The 17,679-nt window shown below is 40.6% G+C and overlaps 2 protein-coding genes across 2 annotated transcripts in view; one reads left to right on the forward strand and one right to left on the reverse strand.

Annotated features, from left to right (window-relative positions):
• Positions 1-8,526, reverse strand: part of Rcd5 (microspherule protein Rcd5) — a 97,690-nt gene extending 89,164 nt beyond the window's left edge. The window contains exons 1-2 of the mRNA XM_071693994.1: positions 8,263-8,526; positions 590-1,148 (exon numbers count right to left, since the gene is read on the reverse strand). Of these exons, the coding sequence (XP_071550095.1) occupies positions 590-1,148; positions 8,263-8,291 (588 nt within the window). The 5' untranslated portion in view covers positions 8,292-8,526. The remainder of the gene's footprint in view (positions 1-589; positions 1,149-8,262) is intronic.
• LOC139764778 (protein arginine N-methyltransferase 9-like) overlaps positions 1-17,679 on the forward strand; it is a 354,991-nt gene that overhangs the window by 315,148 nt on the left and 22,164 nt on the right. The gene's annotated exons all lie outside the window — the stretch shown is intronic.

Raw genomic sequence — 17,679 nt, forward strand, 5'->3', positions numbered from 1 at the left:
AAAGTGTGGTTGAGAGAGCTGAAGAGGTTGTGCTGAAATGGTCTGGACATGAGGAGAAAATGAGTGAGGAAAGGTTGACAAAGATTGTGTCAGAAGTGGGGGGACAAGGAGAAAAGGAAAACCAAACTGGAGATGGCAACATGGAGTGAAAAAAGATTTAAGGGATCAGCGCCTGAACATGCAGGAATGTGAAAAGCATGCAAAGCATAAAAAGAATTGGAATGATGTGGTATACATGGGTCAATGTATTGTCTAAAGATTGAACGACAACATGTGAATCTTCTGGGGTAAACCATGGAAAGGTCTGTGGGCCTTGGCTGTGGATAGGGAGCTGTGGTTTCAGTGCATTACACATGGCAGGGAGAGAATGGATGTGGGCAGATGCAGTCTTTCTTTGTCCATTCCAAGTGCTACTTTGTTAACATGTGAAATGAGAAGCAAGCATTAAAAATAACTGAAATTTTATCCAAAACATGATTCCCATAAGCATTTTGCATAAGAGAGGTTTTACTATATTGTTGGTAGAAATAAAATGCAAAGCCTCTAATAACAGCCAAGATGTAGAAAAATATAATTGTTTTTTACTTACCTGATCAGGATGTAAATTTTTCATTGCCTGCTGAGCAATTCTTGAGACTGTTGGATCATAAAGCAGAGCATACCATCTTTCTTGAACTTCTCCAAGAGTAAATTTGCAAGAAAACTTCACACCTCTATGTACTGTTACCAAATCACAAGTCTGCTGCACCCCAATGATTAGTCCTAAGTCATCTGTTGGTTTCCACCTACCCAAGTCTTTTGTAACAATGGACTGTGACCCACGGCCTTTCCTTGCACGTTTACTGGAAGACTTTGATGATAAGCGTTTACGGACATCAGAGGTGACAGAAGGAGTTGGGGGTAGAGACACTGAACAGTCAGATGCTGTGGATAATGATGGATTTCGTGTACGAATCTTACTAAGTGGTGTGGAACCTTGTCCTCCAAGACTGGACTCTACCAATTCATCATCAAACTTTGGCCGCTTAATAGCACGAGAGGAGGACCTCCGCTTTGTTCCATCATCAATCAGGCTGCTGGTACTAGTAGTACGTTCCCGGGGAGGTAGTGTGAGGTCCATGGATTTGTACCGTGGCCGATTACTCATCCTAAATAAAGATATAGATATATCAAATCTACTATTTCAACTATATTAACAGTTCACTTAATCTAGTTCTAATACTGTGACAAACAATGGTGTAGTTCAGTATGATACACAAAGAGTTGTATTCACTCTTATCACATAAAAGGGTGATATGAAAAGTTTTATCTGAAGCCTGGGTTGCAATCAATCTTTGATTTCTTTATGATGTACTCCATATCAAGTCAGTCAACTCACATCATGAAGCACTTACTGAACCATATGGCATCCATGTCATGAAAAAATGTAAACTGGATACTTCAAGACAAGTTCCTGGAGTAAACTTAAGCTTTCTATCTTTATCAAGCAGTAGTCACAAGATGTCAAGACATAAACTGGTTATGGCCAGGAGCCTACTTAGGTTAGGTTTGTTTTAGAGTTTTAACTCCACACTTTCCCTGTGCTTTAAAGCCCTCCCAACTCCTCTCTGTTGTTCTTACACTGTATGTGGAAGTGGAGAAAAGAAGCATAAAGTCTATTTTCTAAAAGTAGATTGATTACATCTGGCACAGAATATGGTAAAAGTGTAGTTTAAGGATGGAAGTTTGCCTACTGATATCATGACATATAAAAGTGTGTTTCTCACAATAGACTTGTACATATGGGGTTTTAGTTTCAAGAAAGGTTTCCATACAAAAAATAAAAAAGCAAATAAACAAATGCTGTGTCTTTACAAAATACATGAAGCAAATAATCTAAACATGCAAAGTTTGTATTCAGACAGTTTTCCATACCCAATAGTAAATCTATTCATAAACATAAGGCCTTAAACTTTACATTTACCAAAACTGCATATTCAAATTTTACCAGATATTAGGTGAAAGTGTATTCTACAAGCATGCCATTATTCAACTATTTTTTTTTTTTTTTTTTTTTTGCCGCTGTCTCCCGCGTTTGCGAGGTAGCACAAGGAAAAAGATGAAAGAAATGGCCCAACCCACCCCCATACACATGTATATACATACGTCCACACACGCAAATATACATACCTACACAGCTTTCCATGGTTTACCCCAGACGCTTCACATGCCCTGATTCAATCCACTGACAGCACGTCAACCCCGGTATACCACATCGCTCCAATTCACTCTTTTCCTTGCCCTCCTTTCACCCTCCTGCATGTTCAGGCCCCGATCACACAAAATCTTTTTCACTCCATCTTTCCACCTCCAATTTGGTCTCCCTCTTCTCCTCGTTCCCTCCACCTCCGACACATATATCCTCTTGGTCAATCTTTCCTCACTCATTCTCTCCATGTGACCAAACCATTTCAAAACACCCTCTTCTGCTCTCTCAACCACGCTCTTTTTATTTCCACACATCTCTCTTACCCTTACGTTACTTACCTGATCAAACCACCTCACACCACACATTGTCCTCAAACATCTCATTTCCAGCACATCCATCCTCCTGCGCACCACTCTATCCATAGCCCACGCCTCGCAACCATACAACATTGTTGGAACCACTATTCCTTCAAACATACCCATTTTTGCTTTCCGAGATAATGTTCTCGACTTCCACACATTCTTCAAGGCTCCCAGAATTTTCGCCCCCTCCCCCACCCTATGATCCACTTCCGCTTCCATGGTTCCATCCGCTGCCAGATCCACTCCCAGATATCTAAAACACTTTACTTCCTCCAGTTTTTCTCCATTCAAACTCACCTCCCAATTGACTTGACCCTCAACCCTACTGTACCTAATAACCTTGCTCTTATTCACATTTACTCTTAACTTTCTTCTTTCACACACTTTACCAAACTCAGTCACCAGCTTCTGCAGTTTCTCACATGAATCAGCCACCAGCGCTGTATCATCAGCGAACAACAACTGACTCACTTCCCAAGCTCTCTCATCCCCAACAGACTTCACACTTGCCCCTCTTTCCAAAACTCTTGCATTCACCTCCCTAACAACCTCATCCATAAACAAATTAAACAACCATGGAGACATCACACACCCCTGCCGCAAACCTACATTCACTGAGAACCAATCACTTTCCTCTCTTCCTACACGTACACATGCCTTACATCCTCGATAAAAACTTTTCACTGCTTCTAACAACTTGCCTCCCACACCATATATTCTTAATACCTTCCACAGAGCATCTCTATCAACTCTATCATATGCCTTCTCCAGATCCATAAATGCTACATACAAATCCATTTGCTTTTCTAAGTATTTCTCACATACATTCTTCAAAGCAAACACCTGATCCACACATCCTCTACCACTTCTGAAACCACACTGCTCTTCCCCAGTCTGATGCTCTGTACATGCCTTCACCCTCTCAATCAATACCCTCCCATATAATTTACCAGGAATACTAATACTGGCCCAAATTGTATCAAACTGTTTTTTCACTTCCGATAATTCTGATATGCACATTTGAATCTTCACATTCCTTCTTAAGGGGCACAGCAATTTAAACTTTTCAGTATCATCACACATCTCCCTGTATGGATTCATTACAGTTAGTAGTACTCTATTCCACCTGCAAAAAGCACTTCAAAATAATTTACAGTTGGGTAATGTAAATTTTTGGGTTGATTTTCTTTTTCCCTCATATCTATATGGGGTTTTCAGATGAAGCAATACCAAGGTATGAAACCTTTTTCAAAGTGATCAATGCAGGCAAATAGAGGTCCACTAATTAAAAAGAATCTAACAATATAATTATCAAAGACAGATCTACTGGCACAAACTTAAAGGGAACAGACTTAAAGAATTAAACAATAGTGCACGAAGACATATATGAAGTGTATGAATCAGGGCCCACAACAAAAGAGTCAAATATACAATTCAGACAAAGGCAGCAATAAATGATCTCAAAGAAATTGAATTAACAGGGATTTCAGTGAGTATTTGTGCCCTAACAAGTGCCAGACTTTGAGAGTTGCCTGTTTTAGGAATGCCAGAATGGTAATTTTCTACTATACCAATATTATCATCTGCTGTATTCTGCTGTATGATGAAGTATGTGCTTTCAAAAAGGTTCCTTCAACCTCTAATCAGAAACCTCAAGAAGTAATTATTTTCATCTTGTGTATCTATTTTGGAAATATTGAGTTATACCACATACTCAACTCTATCATGTGTCCAGAAAGGCTCAAGCATCACAAACATGTTGCAATGTACATAGAGGTATCTAACCATGTTTCATGATATCATGCATTAGTGTTAAATAAAAATGGAATATCTCAAGTAAATTTTGGCTTTTCTGTGGAGTTAGGTGAGATTTTTTCAGGTTCTGTTGTTTTATAGAAGTGATTCATCTACTTTTACATAAATCAATTAATCTTTCATTTTCCTCATATCTTCATAACCCTCCCTACTATCACCTCTTTCATTTCAGAGTTTCAGACTTAAAGAATTAAACAATAGTGCACGAAGACAAATATGAAGTGTATGAATCAGGGCCCACAACAAAAGTCAAATATACAATTCAGACAAAGGCAGCAATAAATGATCTCAAAGAAATTGAATTAACAGGGATTTCAGTGAGTAGTTGTGCCCTTATAAGTGCCAGACTTTGAGAGTTGCCTGTTTTAGGAATGCTAGAATGGTAATTTTCTACTATACCAATATTATCATCATCTGCTGTATTCTGCCGTATGATGAAGTATGTGCTTTCAAAAAGGTTCCTTCAACCTCTAATCAGAAACCTCATGAAGTAATTATTTCATCTTGTGTATCTATTTTGGAAATATTGAGTTATACCATATACTCAAATCTGTCATGTGTCCAGAAAGGCTCAAGCATCACAAACATGTTGCAATGTACATAGATGTATCTAACCATATTTCATGATATCATGCATTAGTGTTAAATAGAAATGGAATATTTCAAGTAAATTTTGGCTTTTCTGGGGAGTTAGGTGAGATTTTTTCAGGTTCTGTTGTTTTATAGAAGTGATTCATCTACTTTTACATAAATCAATTAATCTTTCATTTTCCCCATATCTTCATAACCCTCCCTACTATCACCTCTTTCATTTCAGAGTTTATTGTGGCACAGGTTGGTCAAGTAAAAGGTTTTACGTTGACATTGATATTACTGAATTTCTCAACCAAATGTTTTGACCTATACTCCACCTCCGGTTATGTTTAGGCAACCAGAGGTGGAGCCATCTGTTAAGAGGTCAGGTACAGTTGAATGGTATGACTTTTCACCCAACACTTTCCATGGACTTCAAGATGGTGGTGGATGAGAGCTTTGTTGACTCCCACAGGACTTTGTTAAAACAGAATGCACTTTTTCACTCAGCACAATTTGTATGCACCCTATTATTTGCAAAAACTTTTTTCAATGAGAAAAGGTTAAAATGACAGAAATAACATGGATTTGAAAGAAATGCATGCATATTAATACATTTTTTACTTCTTGGAAGTGATTTTGACTAAGGAAGCATGACTGGTGCATTATCTATATCTTACAAAAAAATAAATGATGATCCAGGAAACTGCTAGAAATCAGAACCTATGTACACCTTATTTAACTTCAACTTGGGGCTGCAATTATTTCCCAATATTATAATCAAAATATATCAACATTGTTGTTATCTTCTGCTGCTGTATTAGTCAAGTGCAGAGAGGAAGTAAACATTGTTATTTGCACTCAATGAGAGGAAGTAAGCACACTAAAGATACACAGTAAGAAGACACCCCCCCCCAGCTACTGAATACAATGACACCTTAACACTGAAAACAAGCTCATGTTAGGAGAAGTTTAGTGAACTTTTCAGGGGTTCTGTTGACTTCTACAAGTGCTTCATTCACTATTAACTCTGGATACTGAATGCTTTTGTTCTGCAGTGCTAGTAAACCATTTAGAGAATACAATAATAGTTGTACACTATGATTTTTAACATTAGCCTTAATCTGTTGAACAAAACTGAATAAGAAAATAATAGTGAGGCTTGCACATAACAGAAAGAGTGTGGGATTCTGTAACAAAAAAGTAGATACATTCATAAAACTCAACAGAACTTAAGAAAACCTCACCAAACCTCCTTATCTGTTGAGACAATGTTCAATATTTTAGTTCAATTATAGCAGTCACATCCACAACTGATCACTGCATAAATGCTGCTGAATATCATTGTACAAACAGACTGTATGGCCATGCAATCCCTAGCAGCAAGCCAGTTTTTTTTCAAGTGCATTACCTACTTTCATTAACATGAATTAATCCCAGAGGTTCCTTGATATACAAAATCTCTCGCTCCAACTGTCTTATCTAATATCATTCAGTAAAATATTCTGCTCTGCAACTGTTTTTGCATACTGTAAACACTACACCAGCACTGTAAAACAAAATCACCAAATATCCAAAGCTATATTAGTTTTACCCAATTATCATTGTGGGATAAAAGAAAATGCTCCAGACTACATTAACTCAACCTATTTTGCCTTCTACTAGGTATAAGGAAAGCATAGATATGCTCTTCTTCCAAATCCTTTAAGTCTTATTTGTGGTGTCCCTAAACTGGAACCAGTTATTGTTTGGAATACTGTAGCTCTGCATCACTATAAGTAAAACACATGTAAAATATCAACAGAACTGATAAAAACTTCATCCAGTGACCAAAATTATAGTAGATATATGTTGTTATATTTGTCTCCTGCTTGTGATTGCATAGTCACTTGCTGTGTCATCTGTTTTTTGACATCCAGCACCATGTTCATGGCATATTTCAATGAGTGTTACAGATATATTTTAGCTAGAATATTGAAAGTTATGATGAATCCAGACTCCTTAAGGATTCTGGTGAGTTTCATAGGTTCTACTGATATTTTTAAGTGTATCAACTACGTTCTTTCAATACTACGGTAGCATTGCAGAACAAAATGTCAACATTCAAAGCTATGTTGATCTATCAGTGACTCCGCTTCAAAGCTAGCTTTGGGAAATGGTTCTTTATGTTTAGAATTGGTTGTGAATACAAACATATGTCCAGAGAATGATTTGGAGCATTATATATTATGCAAAGATATTAAATAAAGCAACACTAGTATATATAGGAAAATAAGGGATTAAGTAATGTAAAAGTAGAAAATACTCTTGTAAAAAAATCAACCTATGAAAATCTCACCCATCCTCCTTAGCTGTCAAAATTTCTCTTTTCAATAATCTAGTCAAAATATACTAATCAAGTTCAAGAAAGTGAGCTCCAACATGGAGCTGGTTATCAACAACTGATAACACCACAATCTCCAGCAGGACACTAATAAAATGTTTATATATTTCTGTTGTCATTTCAACTGCTTGGTGACAATTTCATAGGTTCTGTTATCTCTTTACTAGTGTATTACCTAAGTTTACATCTGCTTCATATTTTCCATGATATACACTACCCTTATTGCCTTATTTAATCAAAGGATGCAGTACTAAAAACACGCTCCACAACTGTTATTCAATTACTTACAACACAACAACAGTACTGGACAAAATCACTCAAATTCAAAGGTAACAGCCATGCAGCTGCACTTACTAATTACCTAAAGGTAATAGCAATACTGAACTAATTTAGAGAATTACCCTGGAACTTTGTTCAGAAAAGTTGATAAATAAGCTAATGAAATGGCACAAGAAAGTGAATAATAGCGTAATACCATTTAACCCATCACTGCCAATATATTAATGAAATAAGCACTTCCTGTGGATGAGGTAAAAGAAATACTTTATCATACTTTGGTAGTCCTATTATTCTCCACACATTACACTGCCAATGCCAAACATTTTCCCCTACTTACATTTACAATGCTCTTAAACTACATAATTGCCAAGTAATTATCCCACTTAATTTGTTGATATAAAGCCCAAGCCTGAGTCACTCTCCCACGATGTCGATTGACAGACAATTTGATATAAATACGTTGAGGATGAGTGATTTCAAAGGCTATATTTACATAAAGAACATCATGTTAGAGAAAGGAGTTAAGTATGATAGCTTGAGAGATAATGCAAGAGTATGGCTGAAAAAAATTATAATGAAAATTGGAGGGTTTCCAACAAAAATAGTCAATCATTGCTTGTACAGTCTGACCACAATTATGATTTTAATGTTTTGGAACTTACGGTTTGCCTTTGTGAGCCAGTCTAGACATGACAGGAACTGGGGAGGCCAATAGGATAAGCAAGGAAGACAATGGGGGTGGGGCAGCTGGGCTGGCTGGTGCAGGCGTAGTGCTCTTACACACACAGCTAGATCCTCTTGGTCCAGGAACAGTGTGTCTTTTGTATATTAGTTATCAACATAAAACGTTTCAACATAGTTGTTACGAGGACTGGCCAGGACCCGAGGAAGGATGTAAACATACGAGGCGTAGTGGAGTAGGAAAGAAAACGATATAGTTTACATTTTCTCAGGGTAACCTATTGTAAATAGACTCACACTCTCTCTCTCTCTCTCTCTCTCTCTCTCTCTCTCTCCTTCTTCTTCTTCTTCTCATTGTTATATATTCTTTAATGTTTCGAGGCAGTTATACTTTATAATTCTTTTTTTCCGTAAATATAAATTATATTCATTCTTCATATCGTTATCGGTCAGGTACATTCAGAGTCATAAAGTGGAACGAAGATCTCCATCTAAGGGTCATAAATGCAGTGAGCCTACGAGGCCTAATATCATTATCCTCATCCATAAATGCTGCCATTACCTTTCTCCCTTTTCTGCTGCTGTTACGTTCCTCCTTGACGTTACCCATTTCCTCCCTCTACACCTATCTTCCATTTTTCACTGCTGCTGTTATATTCCTTCTCCCTCATTGCTGTTATTAGTTTCCTTAATCTCTACCTCTATTTTTCTCCTGCTTTCCCACACTGCTGATGATAACCTCGTGCCGCCTTCCCGACTGTTCTGTTACCTTTTCCTTCTCTTACTGTCACCCTCTTCCTTCCTCACTGCTGCTTGTAACGCTACTGCCTCTCCTCTCTTTGCTGCTTTTACTTTCCTTCTTCCTCTCTGCTCTTTTTTGCCTTTATGCCTCCTCCCTCACTACTGTTGTTACCCTTGTACCTTTTATTCCTGCTCTGTTGCTGTTACCCTCTTGCATCTTCCCTCATTGCTACTGTAACTTTCTTGTCTCCCCCCCCCCCCACTCCGTCATTACTGCTAGTCCTCTGACTCCCTTATTGCTATTGATACCCTTCTTCCCCACCACTGCTACTGTTACTTTTCCTGCTTCCTCCCTGCTGTTACCTTCTTGTTTCTCCACTCACTGCTGGTATTACCCTCTTGCTTCCTCCATCTACTGCTGTTACCCTCCTGCTGCCTCTCTCACTTGCTAATTATCTTTGAGCTTCTTTCCTCACTTCTTCTGTTACTTTCATCTCTCCTCCATTCTCCATTAGTGCAAATATCCTTTTCCTTCCTCAGTGTTACTGTTATCCTCCTCTATCATTGCCACTTACCCTTTCCCTCCCTCAATGCCACTATTATCCTTCTGCCTTCTCCCTCATTACTGCTGTTCCCTTCCTGTCTCCTCCCTTACTGCTGCTGTTACCCTCCTGTCTCCTCCCTTACTGCTGCTGTTACCCTCCTGTCTCCTCCCTTACTACTGTTGTTTTCCATTCTACCTCCCTTATTTATGCTATAACCCTCTTCCTTCCTCAATTCTGCTATTATCCTCCTGCCTCCTGATTCACTACTGCTGTAACGTTACCTTCCTGCCTTTTCCCTCACTGTTACTCTCAAACCTTCCTCTGCATCTGGTACCCCCATCTCCCTCACTGCTGCTAATACCCTCCTCCTTTCTTATTGCTGCTAATACCATTTTTCTTTCTCACTGCTGCTAATACCATTTTTCTTACTCACTGCTGCTGTTACCTTCCTCCTCCCCACATTGCAAATGTTACCCTTCTCATTTACTGATGCTGGTATTCTCTTCCTTCCTCACTGCTGCTGGTACTCTCCTGTTCCTTACTGGCGCTGGTACTATCCTGTTTACTGACTGTTGTTATCCTCGCCTTTCCTAACTGCTATTATCCTCCTGCCTCTACCCTTTCTGCTGCTGTTATTCTCCTGTTTCTTCCCTCACTGCTACTGTTACCTTCCTTATTTCTCGCTAATTAGTGCTGTTACTTTCATATCTGCTTCCTCACTACTGCTGTTACTCTGCTGCCTCCTTCCTCACTACTACTGTTACCGTACTGGTGTCCTTTTGCCTTTCCCACTCCTCCTGTTCCCCTGTTCCTACCCCCACTGCTGCTGTTACCCTTCTCTCCCCTCACTGCTGCTGTTACCCTCCTTCTCCACAGCTGTTACAGCTATTTCTTAGTGTCATCTGCTTTTACCATCTTCCTCCATCACTGCTGCTGTTACCCTCTTCCTCCCTCACTACTACTGATACCGTCCTCCCCCTTCACTGCTGTTGCTGTGCTTCTTTTTGTTAGGAGTCCCATGGGGCTACTACAGGATAGGCAAGTTGTTGCCTGATCTCATGGTACCATTGTAGGGAGGAGATCATGGATTGAATCTTGTGGTTGTGCTACAGGAGAGAGAATTCTTAAGCACCCATGGATGTATTGCATTTTGGGGGGAAAGCATCGGCTTGGTTGTGGTATATGAGAAAGAAAGCTTTGCTGAGGACCATAATGCTGCTTCTCCAGAGAGTGAGCTATAAAGAACTTCCTTAGAGCTCCTGCTAAAGGAAAAAGAACCTGGAGTCACATTGCTGCTTCTTGAAGGAGGAATGAGACTTGATCAAGGTCATATGGTTGAGCATAGCTTAAAGTCCTCACGTGTCGTAGAAGACAACTAAAGGGGACGGGAGCGGGGGGCCAGAAACTCTCCCCTCCTTGTATTTTAACTTTCTAAAAGGGGAAACAGAAGAAGGAGTCACGCGAAGAGTGTTCATCCTCCTCGAAGGCTCAGATTGGGGTGTCTAAATGTGTGTGGATGTAACCAAGATGAGAAAAAAGGAGAGATAGGTAGTATGTTTGAGGAAAGGAACCTGGATGTTTTGGCTCTGAGTGAAACGAAGCTCAAGGGTAAAGGGAAAGAGTGGTTTGGGAATGTCTTGGGAGTAAAGTCAGGGGTTAGTGAGAGGACAAGAGCAAGGGAAGGAGTAGCACTACTCCTGAATCAAGAGTTGTGGGAGTATGTGATAGAGTGTAAGAAAGTAAATTCTAGATTGATATGGGTAAAACTGAAAGTTGATGGAGAGAGATGGGTGATTATTGGTGCATATGCACCTGGGCATGAGAAGAAAGATCATGAGAGGCAAGTGTTTTGGGAGCAGCTGAATGAGTGTGTTAGTGGTTTTGATGCACAAGACCGGGTCATAGTGATGGGTGATTTGAATGCAAAGGTGAGTAATGTGGCAGTTGAGGGAATGATTGGTATACATGGAGTGTTCAGTGTTGTAAATGGAAATGGTGAAGAGCTTGTAGATTTATGTGCTGAAAAAGGACTGGTGATTGGGAATACCTGGTTTAAAAAGCGAGATATACATAAGTATACGTATGTAAGTAGGAGAGATGGCCAGAGAGCGTTATTGGATTACGTGTTAATTGATAGACGCACGAAAGAGAGACTTTTCGATGTTAATGTGCTGAGAGGTGCAACTGGAGGGATGTCTGATCATTATCTTGTGGAGGCGAAGGTGAACATTTGTGGGGGTTTTCAGAAAAGAAGAATGTTGGGGTGAAGAGAGTGGTGAGAGTAAGTGAGCTTGGGAAGGAGACTTGTGTGAGGAAGTACCAGGAGAGACTGAGTACAGAAAGGAAAAAGGTGAGAACAAAGGAGGTAAGGGGAGTGGGGGAGGAATGGGATGTATTTAGGGAAGCAGTGATGGCTTGTGCAAAAGATGCTTGTGGCATGAGAAGCGTGGGAGGTGGGTTGATTAGAAAAGGTAGTGAGTGGTGGGATGAAGAAGTAAGATTATTAGTGAAAGAGAAGAGAGAGGCATTTGGACGATTTTTGCAGGGAAAAAATGCAAATGAGTGGGAGAGGTATAAAAGAAAGGGGCAGGAGGTTAAGAGAAAGGTGCAAGAGGTGAAAAAGAGGGCAAATGAGAGTTGGGATGAGAGAGTATCATTAAATTTCAGGGAGAATAAAAAGATGTTTTAGAAGGAGGTAAATAAAGTGCATAAGACAAGTGAGCAAATGGGAACTTCAGTGAAGGGGGCTAATGGGGAGGTGATAACAAGTAGTGGTGATGTGAGAAGGAGATGGAGTGAGTATTTTGAAGGTTTGTTGAATGTGTTTGATGATAGAGTGGCAGATATAGGGTGTTTTGGTCGAGGTGGTGTGCAAAGTGAAAGGGTTAGAGAAAATGATTTGGTAAATAGAGAAGAGGTAGTAAAAGCTTTACGGAAGATGAAAGCCGGCAAGACAGCAGGTTTGGATGGTATTGCAGTGGAATTTATTAAAAAAGGGGGTGACTGTATTGTTGACTGGTTGGTAAGGTTATTTAATGTATGTATGATTCATGGTGAGGTGCCTGAAGATTGGCGGAATGCTTGCATAGTGCCATTGTACAAAGGCAAAGGGGATAAGAGTGAGTGCTCAAATTACAGAGGTATAAGTTTGTTGAGTATTCCTGGTAAATTATATTGGAGGGTATTGATTGAGAGGGTGAAGGCATGTACAGAGCATCAGATTGGGGAAGAGCAGTGTGGTTTCAGAAGTGGTAGAGGATGTGTGGATCAGGTGTTTGCTTTGAAGAATGTATGTGAGAAATACTTAGAAAAACAAATGGATTTGTATGTAGCATTTATGGATCTGGAGAAGGATTATGATAGAGTTGTTAGAGATGCTCTGTGGAAGGTTTTAAGAATATATGGTGTGGGAGGCAAGTTGTTAGAAGCAGTGAAAAGTTTTTATCGAGGATGTAAAGCATGTGTATGAGTAGGAAGGGAGGAAAGTGATTGGTTGTCAGTGAATGTTGGTTTGCGGTGGGTGCGTGATGTCTCCATGGTTGTTTAATTTGTTTATGGATGGGGTTGTTAGGGAGGTGAATGCAAGAGTTTTGGAAAGAGGGGCAAGTATGCAGTCTGTTGGGGATAAGAGAGCTTGGGAAGTGAGTCAGTTGTTGTTCGCTGATGATACAGCGCTGGTGGCTGATTCATGTAAGAAACTGCAGAAGCTGGTGACTGAGTTTGGTAAAGTGTGTGAAAGACGAAAGTTAAGAGTAAATGTGAATAAGAGCAAGGTTATTAGGTACAGTAGGGTTGAGGGTCAGGTCAATTGGGAGGTAAGTTTGAAGGGAGAAAAACTGGAGGAAGTAAAGTGTTTTAGATATCTGGGAGTGGATCTGGCAGCGGATGGAAACATGGAAGCGGAAGTGAATCATAGGGTGGGGGAGGGGGGCGAAAATCCTGGGAGCCTTGAAGAATGTGTGGAAGTCGAGAACATTATCTCGGAAAGCAAAAATGGGTATGTTTGAAGGAATAGTGGTTCCAACAATGTTGTATGGTTGCGAGGCATAAACTATGGATAGAGTTGTGCGCAGGAGGGTGGATGTGCTGGAAATGAGATGTTTGAGGACAGTGTGTGGTTTGAGTTGGTTTGATCGAGTAAGTAATGTAAGGGTAAGAGAGATGTGTGGAAATAAAAAGAGTGTGGTTGAGAGAGCAGAAGAGGGTGTTTTGAAATGGTTTGGTCACATGGAGAGAATGAGTGAGGAAAGATTGACCAAGAGGATATATGTGTCAGAGGTGGAGGGAACGAGGAGAATGGGAGACCAAATTGGAGGTGGAAAGATGGAGTGAAAAAGATTTTGAGTGATCGGGGCCTGAACATGCAGGAGGGTGAAAGGCGTGCAAGGAATAGAGTGAATTGGAACGATGTGGTATACAGGGGTCGACGTGCTGTCAATGGATTGAACCAGGGCATGTGAAGCGTCTGGGGTAAACCATGGAAAGTTGTGTGGGGCCTGGATGTGGAAAGGGAGCTGTGGTTTCGGTGCATTATTACATGACAGCTCGAGACTGAGTGTGAACGAATGGGGCCTTTGTTGTCTTTTCCTAGTGCTACCTCGCACACATGAGGGGGGAGGGGGTTGTTATTCCATGTGTGACGAGGTGGCGATGGGAACAAATAAAGGCAGACAGTATGAATTATGTACATGTGTATATATGTATATGTCTGTGTGTGTATATATATGTGTACATTGAGATGTATAGGTATGTATATTTGCGTGTGTGGACGTGTATGTATATACATGTGTATGTGGGCGGGTTGGGCTATTCTTTCGTCTGTTTCCTTGCACTACCTCGCTAACGTGGGAGGCAGCGACGAAACAAAAAACAAAAAATATATATATATATATATATATATATATATATATATATATATATATATATATATATATATATATGTGGACAAAGCAAAAAAAAAAAAGAAAAAAATATATACATATATTTATTTATTTATTTATTTTGCTTTGTCGCTGTCTCCCGCGTTAGCGAGGTAGCGCAAGGAAACAGACGAAAGAATGGCCCAACCCATCTCCCCCCATACACATGTATATACATACACGTTCACACACGCAAATATACATACCTATACATCTCAATGTACACATATATATACACACACAGGCATATACATATATACACATGTACATAATTCATTCTGTCTGCCTTTATTCATTCCCATCGCCACCTCGCCACACATGGAATAACAACCCCCTTCCCCCTCATGTGTGTGAGGTAGCGCTAGGAAAAGACAACAAAGGCCCCATTCGTTCACACTCAGTCTCTAGCTGTCATGTAATAATGTACCGAAACCACAGCTCCCTTTCCACATCCAGGCCCCACACAACTTTCCATGGTTTACCCCAGACGCTTCACATGCCCTGGTGCAATCCATTGACAGCACGTCGACCCCGGTATACCACATCGATCCAATTCAATCTATATATATATATTGGGAATACCTGGTTTAAAAAGCGAGATATACATAAGCATACGTATGTAAGTAGGAGAGATGGCCAGAGAGCGTTATTGGATTACGTGTTAATTGACAGGCACGTGAAAGAAAGACTTTTGGATGTTAATATGCTGAGAGGTGCAACTGGAGAGATGTCTGATCATTATCTTGTGGAAGCTAAGGTGAAGATTTGTATGCGTTTTCAGAAAAGAAGAGTGAATGTTGGGGTGAAGAGGGTGGTGAGAGTAAGTGAGCTTGGGAAGGAGACTTGTGTGAGGAAGTACCAGGAGAGACTGAGTACAGAGTGGAAAAAGGTGAGAACAATGGAAGTAAGGGGAGTGGGGGAGGAATGGGATGTATTTAGGGAATCAGTGATGGAGTGCGCAAAAGATGCTTGTGGCATGAGAAGCGTGGGAGGTGGATTGATTAGAAAGGGTAGTGAGTGGTGGGATGAAGAAGTAAGATTATTAGTGAAAGAGAAGAGAGAGGCATTTGAACGATTTTTGCAGGGAAAAAATGCAATTGAGTGGGAGATGTATAAAAGAAAGAGACAGGAGGTCAAGAGAAAGGTGCAATAGGTGAAAAAGAGGGCAAATGAGAGTTGGGGTGAGAGAGTATCATTAAACTTTAGGGAGAGTAAAAAGATGTTCTGGAAGGAGGTAAATCAAGTGCATAAGACAAGGGGGCAAATGGGAACTTCAGTGAAGGGCGCTAATGGGGAGGTGATAACAAGTAGTGGTGATGTGAGAAGGAAATGCAGTGAGTATTTTGAAGGTTTGTTGAATGTGTTTGATGATAGAGTGGCAGATATAGGGTGTTTTGGTCGAGGTGGTGTGCAAAGTGAGAGGGTTAGGGAAAATGATTTGGTAAACAGAGAAGAGGTAGCAAAAGCTTTGCGGAAGATGAAAGCAGGCAAGGCAGCAGGTTTGGATGGTATTGCCGTGGAATCTATTAAAAAAGGGGTGACTGTATTGTTGACTGGTTGGTAAGGTTATTTAATATATGTATGACTCATGGTGAGGTGCCTGAGGATTGGCGGAATGCGTGCATAGTGCCATTGTACAAAGGCAAAGGAGATAAGAGTGAGTGCTCAAATTACAGAGGTATAAGTTTGTTGAGTATTCCTGGTAAATTATATGGTAGGGTATTGATTGAGAGGGTGAAGGCATGTACAGAGCATCAGATTGGGGAAGAGCAGTGTGGTTTCAGAAGTGGTAGAGGATGTGTGGATCATGTGTTTGCATTGAAGAATGTATGTGAGAAATACTTAGAAAAGCAAATGGATTTGTATGTAGCATTTATGGATCTTGAGAAGGCATATGATAGAGTTGATCGAGATGCTCTGTGGAAGGTATTAAGAATATATGGTGTGGAAGGCAAGTTGTTAGAAGCAGTGAAAAGTTTTTATCGAGGATGTAAGGCATGTGTACGTGTAGGAAGAGAGGAAAGTGATTGGTTCTCAGTGAATGTAGGTTTGCGGCAGGGGTGTGTGATGTCTCCATGGTTGTTTAATTTGTTTATGGATGGGGTTGTTAGGGAGGTGAATGCAAGAGTTTTGGAAAGAAGGGCAAGTATGAAGTCTGTTGGGGATGAGAGAGCTTGGGAAGTGAGTCAGTTGTTGTTCGCTGATGATACAGCGCTGGTGGCTAATTCATGTGAGAAACTGCAGAAGCTGGTGACTGAGTTTGGTAAAGTGTGTGAAAGAAGAAAGATAAGAGTAAATGTGAATAAGAGCAAGGTTATTAGGTACAGTAGGGTTGAGGGTCAGGTCAATTGGGAGGTAAGTTTGAATGGAGAAAAACTGGAGGAAGTAAAGTGTTTTAGATATCTGGGAGTGGATCTGGCAGCGGATGGAACCATGGAAGCGGAAGTGAATCATAGGGTGGGGGAGGGGGCAAAAATCCTGGTAGCCTTGAAGAATGTGTGGAAGTCGAGAACATTATCTCGGAAAGCAAAAATGGGTATGTTTGAAGGAATAGTCGTTCCAACAATGTTGTATGGTTGCGAGGCATGAGCTATGGATAGAGTTGTGCGCAGGAAGGTGGATGTGCTGGAAATGAGATGTTTGAGGACAATGTGTGGTTTGAGTTGGTTTGATAGAGTAAGTAATGTAAGGGTAAGAGAGATGTGTGGAAATAAAAAGAGCGTGGTTGAGAGAGCAGAAGAGGGTGTTTTGAAATGGTTTGGTCACATGGAGAGAATGAGTGAGGAAAGATTGACCAAGAGGATACATGTGTCGGAGGTGGAGGGAACGAGGAGAAGTGGGAAATGAAATTGGAGGTGGAAAGATGGAGTGAAAAAGATTTTGTATGATCGTGGCCTGAACATGCAGGAGGGTGAAAGGAGGGCAAGGAATAGAGTGAATTGGATCGATGTGGTATACCGGGGTTGACGTGCTGTCAGTGGATTGAATCAGGGCATGTGAAGCCTCTGGGGTAAACCATGGAAAGTTGTGTGGGGCCTGGATGTGGAAAGGGAGCTGTGGTTTTGAGCATTATTGCATGACAGCTAGAGACTGAGTGTGAACGAATGGGGCCTTTGTTGTCTTTTCCTAGCGCTACCTCGCACACATGAGGGGGCAGGGGGATGTTATTCCATATGTGGCGAGGTGGCGATGG

Source organism: Panulirus ornatus, chromosome 4 (assembly GCF_036320965.1).
Source record: "Panulirus ornatus isolate Po-2019 chromosome 4, ASM3632096v1, whole genome shotgun sequence".
NCBI classification, from domain to species: Eukaryota; Metazoa; Arthropoda; class Malacostraca; order Decapoda; family Palinuridae; genus Panulirus; species Panulirus ornatus.